Source organism: Gasterosteus aculeatus, chromosome 6 (genome assembly GCF_964276395.1).
Source record: "Gasterosteus aculeatus chromosome 6, fGasAcu3.hap1.1, whole genome shotgun sequence".
Lineage (NCBI taxonomy): Eukaryota > Metazoa > Chordata > Actinopteri > Perciformes > Gasterosteidae > Gasterosteus > Gasterosteus aculeatus.
In genome coordinates, this window is record NC_135693.1 from 12,312,963 (window position 1) to 12,338,510 (window position 25,548).

Consider the following 25,548-nt stretch of genomic DNA (forward strand, 5'->3'; position numbering starts at 1 on the left):
TTTTATCATAGGTACTCTTCAACTGTGAGTGACAGAATCTAAAAACAGAATGTAAAACTAAAATCTAGAAAATCACATTGTATGATTTAAAAAAACATATTTTGCGTAGTTTTTCTTTTAAGTATTTGATACATCAGAAAAACCAAACTTAATATTTGGCACAGAAACCTTTGTTTGCAATTACAGACATCAATCATTTCCTGTAGTGCTTGACCAGGTTTGCACACACTGCAGCAGGGATTTTGGCCCACTTCTCCATACAGACCTTCTCCAAATCCTTCAGGTTTCGGGGCTGTTGCTGGACAACACAGACTTTCAGGTCTGGAGACTGCTAGGCCACTGCTAGGCCACTCCAGGACCTTTACGGAGCCACTCCTTAGTTGCCGTGGCTGTGTGTTTTGGGTCGTTGTCATGCTGGAAGACCCAGCCACGACCCACCTTCAATGCTCTTACTGAGTGAAGGAGGTTGTTGGCCTCGCGATCTCGCGATACACGGCCCCATCCATCCTCCCCTCAATATGGTGCAGTCGGCCTGTCCCCTTTGCAGAAAAGCATTCCCAAAGAATGATGCTTCCTCCTCCATGCTTTTATACAGGTGACGTGTTCAAACAGGCACAGTTAATACAGGTAATGAGTGGAGAACAGGAGGGCTTCCTAAAGACAAACTAACAGGCCTGTGAATTCTTACTGGTTGGTACGTGATCAAATACTTATGTCATGCAATAAACTGCCAAATATATATTTTTTAAATCATACGTGATATAAAAATAACACAATCCTACATGCCTTGTAAATTGGAAAACCTGCAAAATCGGCAGTGTATCAAATACCTGTTCCCCCCACTGTATAATGTAAAACTGTCTAACATAGGATTATTAACCATGAAAATGTAACACACATACATTTTGTAACATCAAAACCAGATCTTCTGTGTACTTTATGTTAGAATATTTTAAAGTCAACATGGCGGTATACTCGATGCCTAGTATTTAAGTAAAATTCACTTCATGTTCAGCAATAGTGAAATTGACTTAAAAGGTCAAATGTAAATAGTACACCATTAAAATAAAGTGTCTTTCGGAATATCGTTACTGATTTATGATGTACTCAACATTATTTTGCTACTTTGTTATTTTTGTCTAATTATCTATGAATATTATGTCTCTGCAAAATCCTCCAGGAGGTCTCAGTTTAGTCTCAATGGGGAAAACCATGACAAACACATGTTTCATACTTTAAATTGAACAAAATACCCATTTAATGACATCAAAATTAAGCCTCAGGCTTAAGAATGCGCTTGTTGGGTGAGTGAGCTGACCGTACCAAGATGGCCGCCGTAACGACATCTAGCCCCTCTCTCTCTCTCTCTCTCTCTCTCTCTCTCTCTCTATGAGACTAATCATAGACATGTATATTATGTCTATGAGACTAATGCCTCTTTAATAGTTGCACGACACTAAACTCCTTTTTGGCCAAGTTGCTGGGATACCCACTTATCATCCCGCCTCTTTTTCCTGGTGAACGTGTGTGATTGGTCCGGGTGTTTCTGCCGTTGACGTACAGAAGCTGTCTGCAACAAAGAAGGCAACGTGAACCAATGACCGCACAACAACTTTTGAAGCGATATCTGGTCAGGGAGAGAAATAACGCTGGTTGTATATGGCAATTTACAATGATAATGTAATGCAGTTAGATCACAAGTCTTACACAAAGAAGGACATGCTTGTAAGTTATGTTTTTTGTTTAATGGACACGGCCCTGCTAGCTTGTTGTGGTTGAATTAACGTTAAGTTACGTCAGCGCTATCTAACGTGAACTGGTGCTAGCAAATAATAGCTAACGTTTTGATTTTAGCCAATCAAAGCTAAGTTAGCTCAAGATGACTTGATGTTTTCGTCCTGCAATATGTTTCCGCATCAAGGCGGCAAGCTACTGTCCATTGCCCTGGGAATTACACACCGCACATCTATGTTTAATAGCCACAGCCACTGCAACAGTATTACAGTGAAGATAACTTAACTAAAAACTATACGCTGTGTTGAGTTTGGTTAGCTGGCTAATTGTAGCTTTGTTGAACCTGTCCGAAGGAGCTTTTCATCGTGATCTACTGGCCGCAGAGCTCGAATAGTGAAATGAAACCAATCACTTATGCCGAATCGAAAGCTAAGCCCAGTACACGCAGTACACCAGTACAACAGACTGCTGTCTGTCCAAACTAAACGTCTAACTGCATCTTCCGTCCATGACCAGACTTTAGACAACGTTAGAGTCCATTGTCGCAGGAAAACGGGCAGGATATAACTACATTATAACTAAATGTGTATATCATCGTAAGCAGCTTCTTAATACTTGAATTGGTTTTCTTTCTTAAGCAGCTATTGTTGATTCATCTTGTCTGACCTGCTGGATGAAAGGATGGACTCTCAAGAATGGTAAGTTAAATCAACCCTGCCGCAATTTTTATAAAGTATAAGCCATCTGGGCACATGTGATACTTGTTAACAAAGTGCATTCTGGGAAAAAGGAGACTGCATAAGTGCACACTTTAAAGACGGAGCCTAGTCACAAGGCGTTCTCTCACTTGGTTCTCTTTCCGTCTTGTTCCAGTGTGACCGCTGAAGTCGAGTCAGAGGGCGTCAATAAGGATGTTCCAAAAACAAACTCAACGGATGGAAAAGATGAGCTCTTTTGTGGACCACAAAGGAGTGACGCCACAAAAGACTGTGCACCTATGGAGAACACACACGATGCTGCAGCATCCCAGACTTCAATGGGTTGCGGTTCTCCCAGTGGACCGGATGAACCTGTTTTTGAGGGCAGCAGCAGCAGCGACACAGCTCTAACAAACACTGCTAATGGGCAGAAGTCTAAAAGGTCATCTTCACCTGGTCATCACCCTGTTAAAACAACCGGTGTTGCCGAACAATCTTCAAATCCCAAACTCACGATCTGTCTTAGAATGAGTCCCAGGAAGGATGTCAGTACGCCCCCCTGTGACGTGGAGATGTTGAGTCCAGACAGCCCCGTTTCTAAAACCGTGTTGATCAACAGCTCCGCGGACAACGATCATGATGGCATGGTATGTGCAGAGGACTCTCCGCAGTTTGTCAAATACTCCGATTCTCAATGTTCTGCCAAAGAAAACATTGACATGGGAAGTGAGGATGCTGAGAAGGCCGAGTACAGTGGATCATCTGAAATGAGCCAGGACTTAATTGGAAGCCAGTCAGGAGCACTTTTTGAAAGGTACATGTGAACAATTTCTGTGTCGCTCTTTTTTTTTTTTTTTTGTCGTTACCAAAAATGAACAAGCTTTCCTGTGGTGTCTCCAGTAATCACGTGGCATGTTTTTGTTCTTTCCCTTGTTTCATTCGCTCTGCATTACATGGACAGAGGATGGCTTGGGACACCCATAGATGAGCTGAACCGAATGCCCCAGTGTGCCCCCCCTCTACCTCACCTGAAAGCAACGCATAGCCACACTGTCACAATCAGGGTAAGCAAACAACCAGTTGTCCTTTTTGTGGTCTTAGTGTGTGGTATGTCGTGAAGAACATGACTGACCGCTGCCACCCAATCAGGAGTCTCTCCATTAACCACTAAGGTCTTTTATTATTGTTTGAATACAATCATATACATCTACATTAAAGGCAAGGACAGATGATTTTCATTCAGTAAAGGATCATATGAGTTTTGGTAAAACAAGTATGGGGCTGGTATTCCCATCGTTTACTGTTTCCAGTTTTAATGTTCATTGCATATGATATTTCTTATAGAACAATATGTAACAAACTGAGCTAAATTAGCTGGCCTCTTTATTTCACAACATCTACCGTACCTTGTAATAAGTTCCCAAAGTATTTCAAAGCTAACAGTTGCATCTTTTTGATAGTCAAAGAGGAAGATTTCTTGTTTTTTATTCGGCTACAGACAGATTTCCTCAGAGAGGGTGAGGTCCCTGTTCCACATCCCAGCAAGTTTAAAGATGCGTGGGACGACGGGGCCGTAAAGATGCCCTGCTCTGAGAAGAACCTGTTTCCTATGGAGACGGAGGTACACTAGTGCATCACAGCTTTGCATGCTTATTTACTAGTGTACCACGACATTGTTTGTCACTTTACGACGTTGAAGTAAGGGCAATTTGTCATCAGGATGGAGGTGGCGTTCAAAGCCGTTGGGAGCTGATCCAGACTTCCTTGCGGGGAGGGTTGAAAAGTTCTCTGGATGTGAGGGTAAGACAACTTACAAATTAGTCCGAACATATTCTTTGTCCTCATTAAATGTCCCCACAGAAAACCGCCATCTGTCTTCTTTACTGCTCCTCTTTATGTTGTCAAACAACAGCAACGTCGCACATTACATCCATCATGTTGTGAGGACACTGTTCACTCTGTTTGGTTGGAGTAGTTCTCACCTCTGTTTTGCCACCTACCATTTTCCACAATCCCTTACTTTGTGTTTCAGTAGAGATGAACATGTTTTAGTTTCTAACCAGTGAGTGCTGAAAGAGAGAGAAAGTAATGGGAGACCGAATATGTCTCAGAAGTAATAGTTTTGACCAAAAAGAGTCACGGAAATGTGAGACTCAAGTTTTAAGAAAATCAGAATGGAAAGTCAAAACATTGAGGACAAGATATCTTTTCAAATTCAGCATTTAAATGTGAGTATTGTAATACAATTGGTACTTTGTACACTGTCAGAGTAGCTTAAATATACAAACATGTTCCACAAGCCACCACATGGTGGCAGAGGTTACAAAAGATAGAACTGGTTTTCTGTTTTGAAAAGAATCCTTAATCTGAGATCCTAAATATTTTTGTGCTTTAAACTTGCGATCAATCTGTTGCTGTACATGTTAATATATTTCCGAATGTTGTTAAATGTATGAATCGTTTCATGTTCCTCTCTACAGGATGCAATATTAAGATACAACACAGCCCATGCAAAGAAATGGGACTTCACTGCTCTCAACCTTCTTTGCACAGAGGTAAGTCAAAAACATCACTGATACTGTTTTTTATTGGCTGTTCTTCTACCAACCTGGAAGAACACAGCTTCCCGAAGTCTTTTAATTGAACTGTATCGTCTAAACAAATCTTTAATCTTTGCTGAACATAAAGGGTTATTCATTTTAAATCCAATTATTTGGGAGTGAAACTTAATTTAAAAAAACAATTGTTACATTTAAAGCCTAAATTCTCAATCTGCTGTACAACCGGCTTTTGCTGTTATTTAATTTTAATTAACGCCTCCCTTTGTGTGTCTCACAGCTCTGACAGTCCCAGTAAACCTTTCTGACAGTGTTTGTTTAACTCACCATGATTAATTATGTCCTTTTTAAAAAATGAACCTTAATGATACTCCACTGGAGTTGTTGTTGCAAAGGGAGCCCACTCTCCATCAGTGTGCTCCGTCCCCTCCCCGTACCTGGGAGCCTCACGGGAGCAAATATGCTTCAGTTAGGACAGAAGAGCACGGAGCATGGCGGCAGCAGATGCTGCTGGTGAACCAGGGGAACGACTGTCTTTTCTTTCTGTCTACTTCCTCTTTTTTTAACACTTCTTTTCCACTTCTCAAGACAATTATGGACTGTAATCACATACCTGTTGTGGTAGAAACTTCTTCCCATGTGGGATGAGTATTTATTTACCTGTCTTGCAGTGTTATGGCTTCAGTCCTTTTGGGTCTTTGAATGGATACAAATTTTAGCTATACGCCTAATTTGGTTATCTACATGTATTAAAGCATGTTGTTTTTTATCAAACTCTTTCAGGGTGGGCTCATTTCTTGGCTGGAGCCATTAGGAGCAAGGCCATTATTCTAATGAAGCTCTTACAATTAGGTGGGAACATTTCATTCTTGTTGTGGTCCAGTCAGATTGTCATCTGAACGTGATGTCCTCCTCGTTGATTACTCAGCAAAATTCAGGCCTTTTAAAGAAATTATTTTCCCCCTCTTTAAAGTAAAGCAGAGAGCTCGGTAGATCAATAGCTCCGTGAGCCTTTTTTATAGCTTAATCCAATTGAATTAAAAGGTCCCATTAAATCTGCAAGGATGCTGACTGTTGCCAGCAGAGAACTCGCCCTTCCAGGACTCTTAAGTCAGCGGCACCACTCGCTTTCCCGTCCCCAGTATTTCCTTGCATTTATTTCCTGCAGAGGAATTTAGCAACGCGGGACGGTGTTGGAAGAAGAAAGACAAGTCAGCATTTTGAATATCAAAAGTTAATTCGATATGTGCAGTATGGGGAAATAGTTGACAGAGGATGTAATAATGTAGAGATGCGATATACCGTTTGGTTGTGTCGTCTTTCTATCAGTTACATTTCTATTAGTTCATTGACGAGGATGAAGGAGGCAAACAGACATTCTGGAATTGTACAGAAGATGAACCATCTTTCTCACAGAGAAGAAGCACATGGACTGAGTTGGTTCGCCATTCTTTGGGCAATCCCATTCATTAGTAGTTGACAGAATTTATTCATTTTAAACGCTCTCGCTCTCTCGAATTAAATCTGGAGCAACATTTGTGCAGCATGGAGGTAATTGTCACGAGGTACATTGCCTGTGGGCCAATGATTGACACGCCGTTCAACATGTAATAGCCATTGGGGGAGGGGGGGCTGGGATGGGAGTTATCCAACTCAGGGCTTGTCTGTAAATTGTCTTGGTGTTTCTCCCCCGCCAATTACAACTGTGACTGTCACTTTCTGATGAACGTCTGAGAGCCGAGCAGGAAAGCGCTCCAGAAGTAAACACAGCTGATGTTGCAATCGTACCTGAACGCTCGGCAGAAAGACCACTATTACACATTCTTAGACCTCTGTGATATTATGACTTGCGTAAGTGGAGCAATCGGAGTGTGATGGATCATCAGCCTCCGCAGCAGTGCTTCTGGTCACGTGTGTGGATGTGAAGATGAGGTTTGTGTGCGCTGCCTAACCTGAGTGTTACCGCGGTGGCCGGCGGCTGTAGCTGCGGAAAAGGCTCGGGAGTCCTGCTTCTACCCTCATCCTGTCGTATCACCAGCTACCATCTATTAGTCCCACAAGAGCACTTTACCGTGCCTGCCCCCTCATTACATCTGACAGCATTTACTCAGACCTGCTCCGCAGCCGTATAAATGCCCCTCGGGCCGAATCACCCGCCGAAGACTTCCTGCTGAAATTCGAGCCACCCTGTCACTCTCATCCCAACTGGCCATTTGCATTTACTCCAGAAGTCCATTTAATCAGCACAAGCGCCCCCCCTCCCCCTGCTTACCTCGATAGAATAAGGCAAGTGATTGATGAGTACGCCAATACGCTCATAAGTGATTGGGTTGTAAATCTGGGTCTATGATGGAATAACTGTGTTTATTTTAGAGGGGATTGCAGGTGGATGCTGAGGTAAGCTGTAGGCTGGAGAATGGATGCCTCGGCCGTGGCAGACTCGCTCGCAGATTGATGGTGGTTTCTTTTGGTTTCTGTGTAGCGAGCAGCGCTGCAGTCGTTCTTTTTCTTCTTCATCCGCTGGAGTGGTGGGATTGTTGATATCTGAGGAGTGGAAGTTCCCTCTGAAACAACTATAAACCTCAACCGACGAGTTTTCTCGTTGGATATGAGAGAATTGAGCGTCTTCCCCACAGGGATTAGATATTGGTTGCTGGTATTGGGTCATGACCTTCCAACAGTTATTAGACCGTCTAAAGCTTTTGTGAAATATTTGGCTGCTCCTCATATACTTCTCGGCCAGGTTCTCTGAAGACAATAATAAACCCTAGAAAAATTGATAAGTGTCATTGTATTTTATAGTTGGAACAGATGTAGAGGTGATGTGAGCTGTTTAAAGCGATGCTAAAAAACAGTTTTCACTAAGATAAGGCTAATGGAACGTTAATATAGAAATGTGATAAACTAACAACTAAGACATTATTTGAACCAATTGATATAAATAACATTTATTCACATACAAAATGATACTTAACCAAGCACTTAAATCAATAAATCTCCCTTCTGTATCTTGTTGAAGTTTGCATTATCATTATTGCTTGTATTGTTTGATAATGATTGGTAGTGATACTCATTTATGAATATTTAATTTATTCATTTGTCAGATAAGTCCGGATTTTTTTTCTCCCATCCCGGCAACCAAACATTTGTATCATCTAATTCAGGGTTTGTAAAATGATTTACGAAGCCATAGAATTGTTGAAACAAATAAAAGGATATATAGTTGCCTATATAAGACAGAGATAAAAACTGTTAAATTTGTCTGTCCTCTAAAAAGAAAAAAAAAGAGCAATAAGACCATAACATTTTGGTTAAAAAAAAAAAATCTGTGGGGTTACAAACCCATACGTCACTTCAGATCTAATAATTCACTCTGACGGGTGGCTCTGAGTTACTGGCTGCTTAAGCAGGCAGAGAAATCCCATTCAACCAAACTTCTGGCTCTGTGTGTTTTTTCTCTCCTCTCTGCAGTACCTGGAGCAGTCAGAGTTACAACCCCTGTTTGATGTTGTACTTCCAGCTATGGTTGAGCTAGCCCTCAGTGCTCCTGTCCTCTGCACAATGGTAAGTGCAGTGTGCTATTCATGCCTATGTGCACAGTTTTATGTTGTGTTGTGCGAGTCAATTGAATGGTGAGCCACTGCAGTGAAACAGATCAAATGGTCAGATGGTGGCAAAATCAGCTCGTGACTTACAACCGCCAGATAATGAGTCTCCGGTTTTGGTCCGTATCAGGAACTGCTTCATCAGGGAAGAGGGCTGCGAGAGAAGAGCTCCCATCTCCCCTCATCCCTCCGATCTGTCATGCTTGTGCACTTCAGGAAATTCCTCTTATGAAATAAAAAAAAAAAAAAGTCAGTCCGGTCCTTCGGACACATTCGTTTCTTCTCCTCCTGGCGATATATTGTGAGAAACAGGCCCCTCTCTTTGACTCACAGAGAATTGAGCTGATCCGTGTCACAGATATTTTAAATGTCAACCCCATTTGTTTTTATTTGGTTTCCCTCATCGATTATAGTAATTTTGAAAATTCCACGATCGGTATTTCTGTGATTCGGTTATCTACTTCAAACTCCTCCGTTTAATCAAATCATCTTAGATCCACTCCCACTCTGGGAAGGACTGGAAAATCCCACTGGTTGTTGCCGGAGACACAAAGCGGATGCAGAACGTTGAAGATTGCTCACGTTTACCCTCAGGAGGGGAATCTGCGTCTTGATTTTCCACCTTTGAATCGCTTGTAGCGGTTGGCCAATGAAGCTTTCCGACTCTCCGCGTGTGTGTGTGTGTGTGTGTGTGTGTGTGTGTGTGTGTGTGTGTGTGTGTGTTATTAGAGACGGTTATTGATCTGCTAACTGCACAGCCTTGGGAGGCTCTTTAGCCCTAATCAGTGAAGATAGATGGGCCCCGTGTGTCTGACTCAACGGACCCCGGGGGAGAGCGAGGAAACCAGGACCTTAATTACTAGCACCCATTTACCTAATGGAACGCTCCCCGTCTCCTCTGCTTGCTAGATTGCTAAACCAATTATCTACCCCCGTTATCCATCAGACCCACGCGTAACCTCGCGCGTAGGTCTTGTGTCGTCTCCCTCTGCCCCGATGATCTGACCTCCAGTCCCTCAGGTGGGGCCTCCTTGTCACCTTTCCTCGGTCTCTTTTTCTCTCTCCAGCCGATTCCCCTTCTGAAGTCCAGGATGAACCACTCCCTCACCCTCTCTCAGGAGCAAATAGCCTGTCTCCTGGCCAACTCCTTCTTCTGCACGTTCCCCCGACGCAACTCCCGCAAGTCTGAGTACAACAATTACCCAGAGATCAACTTCTACAGGTAAAGGCACACTATCCTTTTTGGAGAAAACGTCACAGACACTAAACAACGGCCATGAGCCCGCTGGGATAATTGAGTGAACTCCAGTCGTTTATTTTATTCACAAAAGGACATTTCTCCCCATAAGCTTTTCGCAAAGCCCTTTTTGTGAGCCATTACTTTGATCAGGAGACTTGAGTAGGTCTGGGACTCTGATATCGATCCCCAGGTGGCCTCATCGGTCTGTGTGCTTGAAGAAGAAGCTTACTGTGCGGTTTGCAGAACATCCCGTGTTGCTCAGGTCGAGTTGGCTTAATGACAGCGTGTGACTCGCTCGCAATGTCTTCAGCCGCAGTGCGCTTGCATTGAAAAAGATACATATAATTGTTTATTAACTAATTCCAATTGACTAGCACTGGTTTTGGTAAACCCACCACTCCATGAGGGGGCACTACTGCCTTAAAAACCTCAATAAGATGAATTATATTCTCCAGCTTTGACTCAACTAGTGAGTGTACCATATTTTCATACACAGTAATCTGGGTTTATGTGTAAATTTGTAATTATACTGTACGGTGACAGTCGCCTGTTGGCCTGGAGGATGTGACTGTGGGCAGAGAGTCTCTTTGAGCTGCATGTTTCTGTCATGCCTTCTTGAGTGGGAAGTTTGTGAAATTGGGGTTTGCAGTGTCCACCTACTCGGAACCACTGGTCTGTTAAGGAAGCGCCGGGATGGTTAATTGAAACAAACTCTTTTTGATGTGATTTTTTTTTTTTTTGTCAAGGCACAGCACCCCTATCTATCTGTCACTGGCTTCTCACAATGTGGAGGCGGGTGATGCGTGAACGCAGTCGCGTCCATATTCTCGTGACTGAGGTACACGGCCTCTGCGTCGCGTGTCATCACACTGTTCTGGAGTCCGTCTTCGTTAACGACGGAGGAAGTCTGGTTTGTTGTTCGTCACGATTTTTTGAGGAAGCTGATAAAGGTTTACGGATGATGTGTACGAGTGATACAGCCTCCGTACAAACTGACTTGACATTGTCCAGATATCACCTCAACTCAATTTTCCTGTACTTCTTCGAGAACGTGATGTGTGTAATCACTTCCAGTGTTGTTGCCTGACAAGCTGGAGACGTTGTTGTGGCAAAACCTTTTTGAAAAATATAAAGGGTAGCTTTACTACTATATCATTTTGATATTCCCTGCATGGTTCCTACCTGCTATCCAAAGTCTAATTAGCCATCTGCTCTCCCTTTTGGGGGTTGAGCAGTATTACTTTATGACTCCCAGGAATGGTCATATTGATTATGGGGGATTCCCCCACCCCTTCAACTCCCTCATTTTATCTGAATCTTAATTGTTACTCTCACAATCGGTCATCTTGGCGGGTGCACGTGCTTTCACATCAAATGTTAGTGGGCTGCTAAGTATGTAAGCATCGATCCCCGTCGCAGGGACGGCTGCTCGGATGCCAGCGCTTGGTTGCCTTTCTACCTTCACTATTACACTATTAGCCTTTCTGCCCGCAGTGGAATACAGGAAAGAGCAAGCGGGGAAGAAGATGAGACGAGACAACCAGCGCAGTCTAAAACGGGCCCTGGATCGTTACCGCGCCCCCCCCCCCCCATGTAATAGAGGTGGCGTCCGTCACTTTGCTTATCGGCTACAGTAGCGCTCTGTCTCGGACAGGCGGAGCAGCAAGCAATCTGCTGATTGCTGTTTTGGCAGAACTGTCAAGGTTTGTCCTCTGTTAAGTGATGGATAGATTTCGAGGAGGAGGAGGAAAGAAAGCAGAGTTATCTCTTCAGCTTGTTTTCCTCTGGATGAGAAGATGACCTAGGAAGCCTGTTCACTATTAAGAAATACATCTTCTGGTCCCAGGCCCTCTGTTTGTATTTCATTGCTGTGGCCAGAGTGGCACGAGGCTAAAATGAATTAGATTAGATGAATGCTTAACAGTCATTAATCATCAGTGCAGGTCGCTCGAAGGGGGAGTACCAGTATGGGGGGGATTTTTTAAATGTCCACCCCATTCACTCCTTCTTTTCTCCCTCCTTCCCTCCCTCCTCATCCTTTTCCTCAGTCCACCCTAGTTTGTATGGTAACTCTTAAAGAACTTCATGTGTCTGATCACTTCTTCATCTCTTACTCCCTTCCACTCTCTATAACTAACAAACCTCCTTCATTGACTAACTCTATACCGGCTCGTCGCAATATTCGCTCCCTCTCTCCCTCCTCGCTGGCATCCTCTGTTCTATCAGCTCTCCCTTCAACTGACTCCTTCTCACTCTTGCATCCGAACGCTGCTGCAGAGACTCTCCTCTCATCTCTTTCCTCCTCTCTAGACTCTCTCTGCCCTCTTACGACACGACGGACTGGCAAATCCCCTCCGGCTCCGTGGCTGTCTCAACCGGTCCGTGCCATGAGAGCCACCATGCGAGCGTCGGAAAGGAGATGGCGTAAATATAAACGACCTGACGACCTGCTTGAATTTCAATCTCTCCTCTCCTCGTTCTCTGCCTCTATCTCTGCTGCCAAAAGCTCTTTCTACCAGTCCAAAATCGAATCCTCATTCTCTAACCCCAAAAAACTCTTCTCGATCTTCTCCAATCTCCTCGAACCCCCTACCCCTCCTCCCCCCTCCACCCTTCTTCCGGGAGACTTTGTCAACTACTTCACCAAGAAAATAGCTGACATACGCTCCTCCTTCTCAAACCCACCACCTACTTCTCGCGTCCCACCGACCTCACCTCTTTCGCCCTCACTTCCCTCTTTCACCGCCCTCTCTCCTAACCAAATTCTTACCCTAGTAACCTCTGCCCGTCCGACCACCTGCCCTCTTGACCCCATTCCATCACATCTTCTACAATCTATCGCACCTGACCTTCTTCCGTTCCTTACCTTTCTCATCAACAACGCTCTGTTATCTGGCTGTTTTCCCAATTCTCTGAAGGAGGCAAGAGTCAACCCTCTCCTGAAGAAACCCACCCTCAACCCTTCTGAAGAAAACAACTACAGACCGGTCTCTCTTCTTCCCTTCTTGTCCAAAACCCTTGAACGTGCTATCTTTAATCAACTCTCCTCTTATCTCCACTGTAACAACCTCCTTGACCCCCACCAGTCAGGTTTCAAGGCAGGCCACTCTACAGAGACTGCTCTCCTTGCTGTCTCTGAGCAACTCCACACTGCTAGAGCCGCCTCTCTCTCCTCTGTCCTCATCCTTCTGGACCTCTCTGCTGCATTTGACACGGTCAACCACCAGATCCTTATTTCCTCCCTTCAAGAACTTGGTGTCACAGGCTCTGCTCTCTCCCTTCTCTCGTCCTACCTCGATGGCCGCACCTACCGGGTAACCTGGCGAGGATCTGTGTCGGAACCGTGTCCTCTTACTACTGGAGTTCCTCAGGGTTCCGTGCTGGGTCCCCTCCTGTTTTCGCTTTACACCAACTCTCTTGGCGCTGTCATTCGCTCGCATGGCTTCTCCTACCACAGCTATGCCGATGACACCCAACTAATTCTCTCCTTCCCTCGCTCGGACACCCAGGTGGCGGCTCGGATCTCTGCCTGTCTAACTGACATCTCTCAGTGGATGTCCGCCCACCATCTGAAAATCAACCCCGACAAGACTGAACTACTTCTCTTTCCCGGAAATGATTCGCTTACCCAGGACCTGACAGTCAACTTTGGAAACTCTGTGCTAACGCCCACTTCGACTGCTAAGAACCTCGGCGTCACACTCGACAACCAACTCTCCCTGACTCCCAACATCACTGCGACAACGCGATCCTGTAGATACACGCTCTACAACATCAGGAGAATACGTCCCCTTCTCACTCAGAAGGCAGCGCAGGTACTGATTCAGGCTCTTGTCATCTCCCGCCTGGACTACTGCAACTCCCTCCTGGCAGGTCTCCCTGCCACCGCCATTCGACCTCTGCAGCTCATTCAGAATGCAGCAGCTCGACTGGTCTTCAACCTTCCGAAATTCTCCCACACTACTCCACTCCTCCGCTCTCTTCACTGGCTACCGGTGGCCGCCCGCATCCAGTTCAAAACACTGGTGCTCACGTACCATGCTGTGAATGGATCGGGTCCAGCTTACATCCAGGACATGGTCAAACCCTACATCCCAACCCGCACTCTCCGCTCTGCATCTGCAAAACTACTCGTCCCTCCCTCACTGAGAGCAAAACACTCGACTAGGTCTCGACTCTTCGCTGTCCTTGCGCCGAAATGGTGGAACGCGCTCTCTGAAGACATCAGGACCGCAGAGAGCCTTCACATCTTCCGCCGCAAACTAAAGACACACCTCTTCAGACTCTACCTCGACTAAAGACTAACAAATTGCAGCACTTAAATTGTACTTGTGACGTCACTCATCTATAGCAAATTGTAAATTCGCTTATTTGAGGAAATTGCACTTTCTTGTTTCTTGTTCTCCTGAGTTTGTACCCTATGGTTGAATGCACTTATTGTACGTCGCTTTGGATAAAAGCGTCAGCTAAATGACATGTAATGTAATGTAATGAAACACTGCCCTGGGCATTACCATTGTATGACGGACAGAGGTGGATGCAGAGACATCAGCCAGTTTAAATGCTTGACCTCGCTCATGACATGTGGCATGGTTGTGCAGTGAGCTGTAGGTAATAAAGTGGAAGATCCATGTCTCTCATCTGCTAAATCATATATAGTTCAAGTTCAAGTAAATATTCCATTCAACAAAAATGGTACTCTACAACAATCTCATGTGAGCTCAAATTGCCATTTGCTTTCTTTTCTCAGGTTATTTGAAGGTCCTTCACCAAGAAAAATTGAGAAATTGAAAACTCTGCTGTGTTACTTCCGGAGAGTCACACAGACCAGTAAGCATTAATAATACCCCACATGATTGCTGTTGGTTCTCTGTAATGCTCTCCCATGTTCTTCAGTTGATTAACATTTTTGTATTTGTTTTTAAGAGCCCAAGGGTCTTGTTACATTCACAAGACAAACTCTGAACACTCCCCCAAACTGGGAAAGGTATTACTTTCTACTTAATAATGATGTCATTTTAATGATGCAGCACAATCCCTATTTCTGTGATATTTATTGGTATTATGTTTTGGGTCAGTAAATATTTTTTTCATATATTTTTATGCACTTTAATGAACGTATGTGTTAATGTGTGTGTAAGGACACTTAACAACAGTTTTTCTATCTCTTGTTATCTCAAGTTCCAAGACTCTGCTGAAACGCCTACACGTCACTTGCGAGGGGACGATTGAGGATGACGGATATGGGATGCTGCAGGTAGGAATTTGTTGACACTTTGCATATTTTTATAAAGCCGTCTAGGTCATTATTCAGCCTCATGGCAGTGCCCTCCAATCTTTGGAAAAAGCTTCTCATTTTAAATTATTTCCCTTTCTAAATATAAACTCCTTGTGCCGAGCGTCTGATTGTAACTACCATAATAAATAACATCTGACCATCATCCCGCCTTCTGTGAAGCTTTCAGAAGACAGAGGGACACTTAGTGTCTTTTTTTCATCCCAGTTGACAGCTGATCTTCACACTTGAGCAGTTTAGAGGAGGCAGGGGGGGCGGGGGGAGACCCTGGGGTGGCGGGTGAGGGAAAAGCTGTAGCGGGTGAGCCGTCTCACTGGGGACGACCCAGCGGGCCAGGAGTCCTGCAGGTGGATTGATGGCTACTTCGGCACGCTGGGCTGCGTGTTGAGTTTTTGTTTTTTTTGAGCGGGCTGTCATTCTGTCAGGAGGTGAGACTGAAGGGTGAGGCGGGGTGGTGGGGGGGGGAGTCAGAGGTGAACCAGTGAAGGAGGTGAGAAGTCGAGCTACTGGTTAGACGACATGCACGCATGCAAACACACTCCCTGTCACAAAGTGTGACACGGCTGTGGGCCAGTGAGCAAAACCCCCTGACAGCCTGTTGGAAGAGCAGCGTTGTGATGGAGTGTGATTTCTCTGAATGCCACAAACACAAGGAGCGGCCTGAAATAGCACGGAGCAGCAGGATTACACCTCATATTTGGCTCCATTCAGGAGAACTTTGTTACACTTAACAAACACTTGATATATAAAGTGGATACATCAGTAAACAGTGAGCCAGCACAGGAAATGGTAATAAACTTGATTGCAATGATTAAAAATAGAGTCAGTCTGCAGACATTCACGGCGATTCTTCATGGCTGCTGATTATCAACTGACGATTCCAATTCAATATCAATTTCTGAACCATCTCTGTACATTTCATGTGTTGTTCTGCTACAACTTCCTGATTTGATTATTCAGTAGCAGGAAGCAGTACAGTGATCCATACCCATTCATCTGCTTTAAATGACCACAGCGAGGGACAGATGATAAGTAGACACTAATAGAGTAATATATGGTCACAGTGCTTCTGCATAGTAGAGACAAAGCAATATATTAATGTCGTTGAATCAAGATTTGTTTCTGTTGTGAATATTACTGAGGGATTGTGTCATTGTAATTTAACTTCTTATTTTCTCCTAATATTATTTCATTAGGTGGATTTTGCAAACAGGTTCGTTGGCGGCGGAGTAACGGGACATGGACTGGTCCAGGAGGAGATCCGGTTCCTCATCAACCCCGAACTCATTGTCTCTCGCCTCTTCACTGAAGCTTTGGAAAGCAACGAATGCCTCATTGTGACCGGTACGTAGTCACGCACACGCGTTGTACGTGTATTTTAGATACCACTAGATATTAGATACTACTTTGGATGATAATAATTACTGGCTTAAACAATTGTTTCACTTTTAGTAAACCAAATAAAATAAAATTACCAGGGAGTTGGTATTTATCGACAAATTGCATTTAATAACAATTTCCTTAAAGAACTATATTGAGAATCGAATCGAGAATGTAATGGCGTATGAATACAAGTTCTTGGTCTTTGAAGCTTGGTTGGCACAAAGGATTCCTTACAGCCAGACACAGAGCAGGTTCGCTAAAACCCACGTGTGGGATGAGTTTGCATGGCTGAGGGTTGGGCTCCGGTTGTCTTGGTGTCCCAGTGGTTCCTCTAATCATGAAAGCTCACGTGACGAGACCCTCGTGTAGTTTGAAGGAGTCGTATTCTCGGCAACGAGTCGCTCTGCGTTTTCAAATTAAATTGGTCTGATTTCACGGGCGAAATGTCCGCCAAGTGGCGAGTGTCTGCTTTGGTAACCTCTCTTTACGCTCTGCTTTTTCCGAATGATGACGTCTGCCTGTTTTTTATGGCACCGTGACCTCTTGCTCCCACCGGGGCTGTTTGCAGCTGTGTACGAAACGGAGGAGCCGAGAGTCGGCACCATTTTTCAGTCTGAGGTTGTGACATTCTTCCGGAAAACAGTGAATTTCCCCCATTGGGTTCGCAGCAGCGGTGTGACTGATGGAGCACGAGTTGGAGCACCAGCAGTTATTCAGGCATTGTTCCAGATCGTTGCGGCAAAAAAGGGAGCCGAGCCCGAAGGCCAGTTCATCTACGTCCTGTCCTTGTGCCGACGACCAAAAGATACACGCATGTACTCGTACACAGTTACGCACATGCACACACACATTCAGTAATGGTGCCATATGGAGACTAGATATTGGGACAGGTTATTTATAGGTTTCCACCCAGTTCCGACTTGATGTACTGTGGTACGCGTTGGCCCACATAGTGCGGAGAATAGAGCCATTGTAGAGCAGACAGTGTGCCATTGCTGCAAAGGTGTATTTCTTTGCTGCTGCTATCCGCCAATTAGCATCTTATCAATGAATAGATGTGTTTTGGTCATATCTGTCCCCTCTCTGGTCGCTGTATACACGGGATTGGGCATGCCAGGTCATACAAATGAACATTTCTGATACAGTGGATTTCACTATTCCCTTATATTTCCACTAGTCACTGCTCCCCTTTCATTGGCTATTAGGAATAATGCATTCAAGGCCATTTTGCATTGGCTTGACTTTTCAGACCTGGAGGTTGCCGCCGGGTAGCAGCAGTGTGATTTAGTTATCGTGCATCGTTACGATCTGGACAGAACAAATAGCCCCGATATGTGATTCCACCACTCTGAAGGAAATGCACGGTCATGCCATGCGGGGTATTGTTTGAATATATTTCAAGCTAGGGGTGGGAATCTCTTGGCACCTCACGATTCGATTCGATTCCGATTCAGAGGTCAACGATTCGATTCTAAACCGATTATCGATTCTAAACCGATTATCGATTCTAAACTGATAAAACGATTATCGATGCATCGCGATTTTCTAAATTTTCTCAAATCTGAGTTTGCTACTCAGAGGTTGCTAATCACTTCCTACTTTATTTGATAATTAAAGAAAATCAACAGATGATTTACCTTCTCTCATTTTTTATAAGAGAAAAAAAAATCTTTGTCACAAATATGATTTTCTATCAACAATGCAAGAACCAATGCAGCTTGCATTTCAACACAATATTGAAGTAGCCTATGTAAAAAAAATATTAAACCGAGATAAACCGGCGCGGTTTTCATGTCAGTCATTTTCTCTCATTCATTGAGCCCTGTGTATTTATTGGGCTCCATTCATTCATCCCCCCGTCTAACAGTGGAAATCTATTGCCCAGGTACCTTTCATTGCTCTCCAGCAGAATTGCTCTATTTTTCAACCTTCAACTCACTCTGCTTTCTGGTCTGCTTTCCCTCCAAAATCATGAAAGCACATTTTTAATCCAATATCCATGTGCAGTTACTGAGATAACATACATGCAACAAGATCGAATATGTGTGATATGATTTAATCAAATACACACATGTTGGTTCAGATCTCCCTTCATCTTTTTTGTTGTTAGGGTTGTTGTTGTTGAGTATGGAAAAGTTGTATCTCACCACGTTTCAAAATCTCCTCTGTTGAGTCCGTGGATTTATGTTTGCGTCATATTTATTTTATTGCCTCTTTATCCAGCTTGACAGAGCACATATTTCACATAGCAGTCCTGCTTTGCTGCCTGTATCTCACAAGGGCCTTAAAACGAGCCTTCAGATTTGCTTTTGATGACACAAGAGGCTTCATTATCCGCTTTGATAAATCCATCGGTTTGACATGAGTGCACATATTATGACTTGGCTGCGCCTGCAGAAACTCAAATATAAATGTTGCTCCCGTATGTCTGCTCTTCATTGCTTCTGTTAATTCTTTGAACTTGTGCCGAGCAAAAAAGAAGAGATACACAATTTTGATACCGAATCCAGGACTTTCGAGGGTGGAGGCCGAATGACGTCGGTTCTTTTAACTTCTGATTCTCGTTCATTCAATCTTTTCCCAATTCTCCGTACTCGAGGCCGCACCTGGACGAGAAAGTGAGGCTACGTCATCCCTGCAGCTTGTTCAAGTCACAGTGACACAGAGGGATGACACAGAGCAAAGGCATAGGAGGGAAGGGGGGGCGTTACATTTTTGAAAGCGCGACAGAGACGACACTCCCTGCGGTATTTTTAATGCTAAGTGCAAAGCTGGCCAGGGCAAAACATGCGCGTCCTCAGCAGGACAAATGACGGCGCTTTCAAGGCTGGAGGTCGTAGGTTTTTCATTTTGTGTGGTTTGTGCGAAATGTTGTTAATAAATAACAAGTTAAAAGTTAATATGAAAGAGCTAACGTTGGGTGCCTATACCAGATTTGGGTATAATGTGAACGGTACCCGACATGGACAAAATAAATAAGAAGAGCTTGTGTTTTATGTCTGAAACTCTCATAGATGTGCATTGCTCGTTGCATAGTCTTGTTTGGAGCAAGAGAGTAAAGAAAAAAGAGCCAAATTAATCCCCCCCTGGTCCGTGGTGTTTATACAACAAAACACAGACACACACACACACAGCAAGCCAAAAATTGTCTCTTGTCTGGCGCCGTGTTATCTTCTTCGGAACTCCCATCCCTTCCAAGTCACCTTCAACGGTTAGTCACCGTCCTCCTCCCTGCCTCCCATCATTCTGCCTCCCTCCCTCCTCCTGCTGTCCACTTAACTTTATTACATTTGGACAGAAAGGAATTTATTGCCCAACTAAGGTCATTGCTCCACTAATGGAATGGCCAATTATGCCATAGATTCATTTAAACCTCGCAGAATATTCTTTGCACGCGTTCAAGTCTCTATTTCTAGACTCTCTGTTGTTTTATTTTGTCTGTGTCTTTCGAAGTGTCCTAACATGGGTGTTTCCGTGCGATTGGAACTTCCACGTCACATCACTTGGTTTCGGATCGGAAGCTAGAGGCACGCGATGTAATCTTGTGACGGAAGCCTGTATGCCAGGAGGCTTCTGTGTGGGCGGTCGCCAGGGTAAATAGGATCAAGGTGAAGGAGGAGGACGACGACTCTGTTGATGGAGAGCGTGATATGGGCAGCCTGTTGTTTTGACGTTAAGAGTCACGAGAAAAGCTGAGTGGATATTTAACATAAATGTTCATTTAGACTAACCGATGTATAATAAATGGCCCAGTTTTACTGTTATGTCTTGGCTCCAGCCCATTATCTGTATCATGCTTTTACGTAGAACGGCACAAATAAATGAAAAAAATCCTCATTCACACTTAGACTTCAAGTATTACCAGATGGTACGTGCTTAAAATGAAATGAAGTCAATTATGAGTAAAAAGTAAAAGCAGAGTTTAATTACTGCTCTTCAAGAGACACTTTCAAGGAACGACATTTAGCATTGCTCTTAAAAATATATTTGCTCTATTCTAATAGCATACGGAACTCAGCCAGTACATATTAATCAAATGGTAAGCACCTGCTCTCTATTGAGCTGCTGTAAAACGTCCTCATCCCCGATGCATGATGTTTGGAGCCTTTAATAGGCGTCGTTTTCAGAACTGAACAGCTGTATTTGCGTTAAAAGAAATGATTCAAACTTTCTCTCACCGTGAGCACATACCAGTGCAGCATGTAAAAAGGCTAACTTCCTAATAACAGAGGTCCCTTATGCTGTCTAAAGATTCATGGCTGTTTTTGGGGAATTTGTCCAAGGTCAGCTTCTTCTGTTCTTACCCTTTCTTCATATTATATCTGAAAGCTTTTCATTTAAAAGCCCAAAGCGGATTACTTATTAAATCAATGGCTTTTATTTATGACAATCCAATGACTGCTTAATACTGAGGTATTGTGTGGGTTTTTTTTCTTTCTTGTTCTGCAGGTACTGAACAGTACAGTAAATATGCCGGCTATGCAGAGAGTTTCAAATGGAAGGACAGCCACAAGGATGAGACTGCCAGGTATTTTTTTTTGTCGTCAGTCAGAAGAAGTTTGACAAAACGTGCAGAATTTTCTGAAATGATTCTCCATTCCGTCGCTCTTTTTTTCAGGGACGACTGGCAGAGACGATGCACAGAGATTGTGGCCATCGATGCTCTTAGGTTCAGGCACTTCCTTGAGCAGTTTCTCCCCGAGAAGATGACCAGAGAACTCAACAAGGTGGGGGGGGAGGCGTCATTATGAATCCCACTGCTATTAGTGGTCAAGACGCCTGCTGCGTAGCTTTTAGGAGCTGAGACCGAGCTGTGGGTGACAAATTAGATAATGCCGGACATTGTGCTGTTTTTGAGTAAAAGCAGCTTCTCTGCAGCCAGATACACAACGGGGGAAACAGTTGGCTTACCTGTCTTAATGTATTTATTTGGCGGCTAACCGCTAAAACAGAAGGACCGGTGCACACACTTAGCCACTGCTGAGGGCGCGGATAGCTTGGTGAATTTGTTTTTATACATATACGCTTGTTTTAGAGTTTAAATAAAGTATTTTTGTTAATGCTTTACAACTCCAGGGTTGTATTCTTTTAAATGAACATCTCGCCATTCTAGTTTTCTACTTTTTCATGTTGAGGGATCAGGCAAAACATTACTGTTACTGTGGCCGCTTCAAAGGCTGACTTCCGCCCCCACTTTAAACCATCCAAACTGAAAACAGCACTGCTTTATATAGAACATCTCAATACATCCTCCATAATTCTATAATACTGCGCAAAATAGATCATGGAAAAATATAATTCCCTTCCCTCCGACTCCTTGTGGATCTATCGCAGGCATACTGTGGATTCTTCAGAAACAACGCCAACAGCAAGCACCTCTCTGCAGTAGCCACCGGGAACTGGGGCTGTGGGGCCTTCGGCGGAGACACCCGGCTCAAAGGTATGTGATCCGGAGAGAGGAAAAGAAACGACTGAAATACAGTTTTATTGCACCGGAGAGCTGAACTGCTACTGTTGATATTGGTCAGGTGATAAAAGAAATTGCCTACATTTAAACATGAACTGGATTCGCAAGCGGCCGGTAACTACAAGTTGCTCGGATGGGTTCAGCCATTCGTCTCTCCCAATCTCCTTTGGCCAATTAGTAGCTCTCCCAGAGTGTCACTCGCCCGCCCCGTCCCTCCCTTTTTATAGATCAGCTGACGCACATTTATGTTTTCCATTAAAGGGGGAATTGATTGCAGGGAGGGGACACCATAAATCCACACTGATGCATTTCTCTGCTCGCTTACACAAGCCGGGGCCCCGTTCCCGTCTCCTCCTGTAAACCGCGCTGCAGATTTTCACCAGTTGTTTTTTTTTCCGGTCGATGTCTTTACACAACCGAATGAACTGTTATGTTGTTCGTACTCATCATTAACAGAGGCTGTGCTTTAGTAACACCCAAATCATCTTCTCATGGACGTCCTGCATTATTAATGCAACCGAGATTGGAATAGCACGGGTCATTTTTCGTGTGATTTAATTTAAAACTGAAGCCGTTAATTTCCTCTGCAGCACACAATGAATAGATACACTGGACTTGACAAAGTCCCTGAGGATGATATTAGCTTTCAGGGACCCCCCCTGCCCCCTTCAGCTACGAAATTAACCTAGCTGGTGTTTTCAGACTAATAACTGTACTTTACATTACTGTCCCGCCGTTGAACTGAGATGTCGTAGTTACATAAGCCTGAGCAGTTATGTTGTTGTTAAGATTATAGACCTTTTGCAAATGTTTGTTTTGCGTGTTTTAATCTGGAATCAATATCCATTATGTTAAATATTTAAAGGTGCCTCATTTGCGAGGGCTAAAAGATTGACTGCTGCTGATGAGGCGTTGCTACCGGGGTTGGATTATTTACTCTTCTGATACAAATTGCTGCCGTCACCCGTGTTTCCTTCTGCCACAGGCTCTACCATGTCCAGCTTATTGACCAATTGCCTCGTTTCCTCCGCTTCTTTTCAGCGGTCAATTACACATTTCTGATTGCGCTCTAAAACCGAAGGACGCTAATGATGCTAATATGGTAAACTGTTGCTGCCAGAATTCCCCCTGTAGCTTTCAACCTCTCCTCTTTTCAGCACTGATTCAGTTGATGGCTGCTGCAGAGGCCGGGAGAGACGTGGCATACTTCACGTTTGGCGACGCTCAGCTCATGAGGGATGTTCATGAAATACACACTTTCCTCACTGGGAGACAAGTCACCGTCGGTAAGAATCGCACACAGCAAACGGGTGTTTTCATACCAGCTGCTGCTCGGATGGAGGGGCCCGCGAGGCTCGCACGGCACACGGAGGATGTCCTTGCTGGCGTCGTTACAGTCTGTACAAATAGCTGAATGCAGTCCATCCCATTGTGGAGTTATTCCGCCTTATGGGCCATCTCCGTTCCTCAGCCGATCCATTCAGCCTTAGCCGCAGAGTGGATTACTGGCTGAACTGACCCCAGCCCTCCCCCCCACCCCCTCCCCTCTTTTCATTTTTCTCCCACTGACATTTATTGAAGCCTTTCAGAAGAAATTCCCCTCCAGCCATCCATTTCCTAAAGTGGCGCGACAGAGAAAAAGCTCATGACTGGCGTGTGCTTGATTTATAAATGAGTCCGAACGCTCTTTCATTTATCTTTCTTCTTGTCGGACAGCGTCTTTCTCCCTCGCTTGTACTTTGACTACCTGTATAACCTCATAGTCGGGTTTTATTTCTTCTCGTGTCCTCTCCACCATCCCCTCTCCCCCACGTTCTCTTGTCCTCTCTGTATCCTCACCTGTCTCCTCTTCTGCCTTGCAGGGAGGCTGTACTACCTTCTCAACCAGTACTCCAGTTCCATGTGCAAGAATTGCCGCACGACGCGACCCGACGTCAGTCTCTATAGTTTTATCTACGAGAGAGTCTCTTCCCCTGCGTCAGCCGACGGCCCCGACTCCGCTAAGGATTCTGGGATATCCCCTCCAACGTCGGACTCTCACTAGGACGGACTGAGCTGCAACTTAACTCAGCCGTGTGCTTACAATCATTTCCCCTGTTGCTCTCTCTCTCGCTCTCTCTCTCACACACGCTCCCTTTAAGTTTGGGATCCCAACACAAGATATCAAACATACATTTGGGCTTTCTCGTTGGCGGTTTCATATTGGAGGCTCGTAGTGTGACTCAACATGTGGTGAAGTGTTTCAGAGACTTATAGCAATAGTAAATCCTGGTTGCTGTTAGGCTTTTCTTTAATCTAAATGTGATGTGGAATCATTTTTGTTTTTACCCTAAATACAAATATTGCCAAATAATCATCACATGCATGGTTGTGGCCACTTCATGATTAATAATCCAGGACGTGATCATCATCCCTTGTTATATTGTCCTATATTGTGTTTGCTTCTTTTTCGGATGCGTTCGCCAAACCCAGGCGGTGGTGATGTTCCTGAAGACGACGAGACGCATTTGTTTATCACATATTCTACAAACATATGCTGCCTTTTACATCCCCTAGGATGTAGATGTTTAACTCACATATTGTCCTTATTTTAATGAGTCAAAACCAACTGTAATGTCACCGGTATGAGAATCGTGTCAGAGGAGATGCATTTCTTTCATGCTTGATTTATATTCTGAGTAATTCAAACATTTTCAAATATATTCACTTTTAAGCAGAGTAGTGCTACTGTAATGTAAATACAAATAAATAATGGGGAATCAGATATAGTTGGACGCAGAATATTATTTTTGTTAATGGTTTTTACTAAACTTTTACTTTGGCAATATCCTGTTTTTTTTATTTTGATTTACAGTATTTTTTCTGATTGACAGTGTGGGTTCTATTTAATGGTGGGTTCATAAATAAAATTAAATGCTGTAAATGTCTTGCAAAGTTCTTTTTTTAGGGTGTATATTCTGAATCAAACGTTAAGATGGTAATTCTATGTTGAAATCAATATGATTTCCGGCTGAAGGATCATACAGTAAAAGCATGACATCGCCAAACTTCAGTGGACCAAGAATTGTGTCAAAAGGCTATTGTATGTTCAGTATGTCATGTATTTACATTAGGTTATTATTCATAAATAATATAGAAATGATTTCAGACTCATCTGAGAAAATGAATGTCTTATGTGTGCGCTTGCAGTCGTGCCTCGGCCATACATACTTGTCACGAATTTCACAAAATCAAATATGTTATTTAATCATATTGAAATGTGATTGATTTTTTGTGATAGCACGTGTGCAGAGGGCTTTCAGACTAATTTAATTTGGCCTCCAAACATGCTTTATTAGATGAACTACAGCTCCTAAATAACCTCATGACGTGGACTTGGACCATAAAGCGTGTGTAGGCTTGGTGAGGGTAAGTGAATTACACATTATCTTTGTGCCCAAATGAGCTACGGACTCGAAAAACAAAGTTGATCCAGTTCGGCAGGCCAGACTGGTGAGCCGGGGTCACCTGAACGTAAACTTCATTTAGGTTGCTGGTGCCGCCTGGATTTATTGACTGAAAGGGCCC

At 43.9% G+C, this 25,548-nt stretch overlaps 1 protein-coding gene across 3 annotated transcripts; it reads left to right on the forward strand.

Annotated features, from left to right (window-relative positions):
• The first annotated feature begins 1,490 nt into the window (after positions 1-1,490).
• Positions 1,491-24,904, forward strand: parga (poly (ADP-ribose) glycohydrolase a). 3 transcript variants are annotated; one of them, XM_040178881.2, is made up of 18 exons: positions 1,491-1,725; positions 2,376-2,432; positions 2,608-3,246; positions 3,394-3,496; positions 3,931-4,053; positions 4,152-4,232; positions 4,913-4,987; positions 8,462-8,554; positions 9,663-9,817; positions 14,586-14,665; positions 14,762-14,822; positions 15,017-15,092; positions 16,328-16,475; positions 20,964-21,042; positions 21,133-21,241; positions 21,849-21,954; positions 23,139-23,267; positions 23,844-24,904. In XM_040178881.2, exons 2-18 carry the CDS (start codon positions 2,416-2,418, stop codon positions 24,023-24,025), a joined length of 2,256 nt encoding a protein of 751 aa, XP_040034815.1. In that variant the 5' UTR covers positions 1,491-1,725; positions 2,376-2,415; the 3' UTR covers positions 24,026-24,904. The 3 variants fall into 3 exon arrangements, with proteins under 3 accessions (XP_040034815.1, XP_077960575.1, XP_040034814.1); XM_078104449.1 differs by having other exon boundaries at positions 1,509-1,630; XM_040178880.2 differs by having other exon boundaries at positions 1,522-1,725; positions 2,373-2,432.
• Positions 24,905-25,548: the final 644 nt, after the last annotated feature.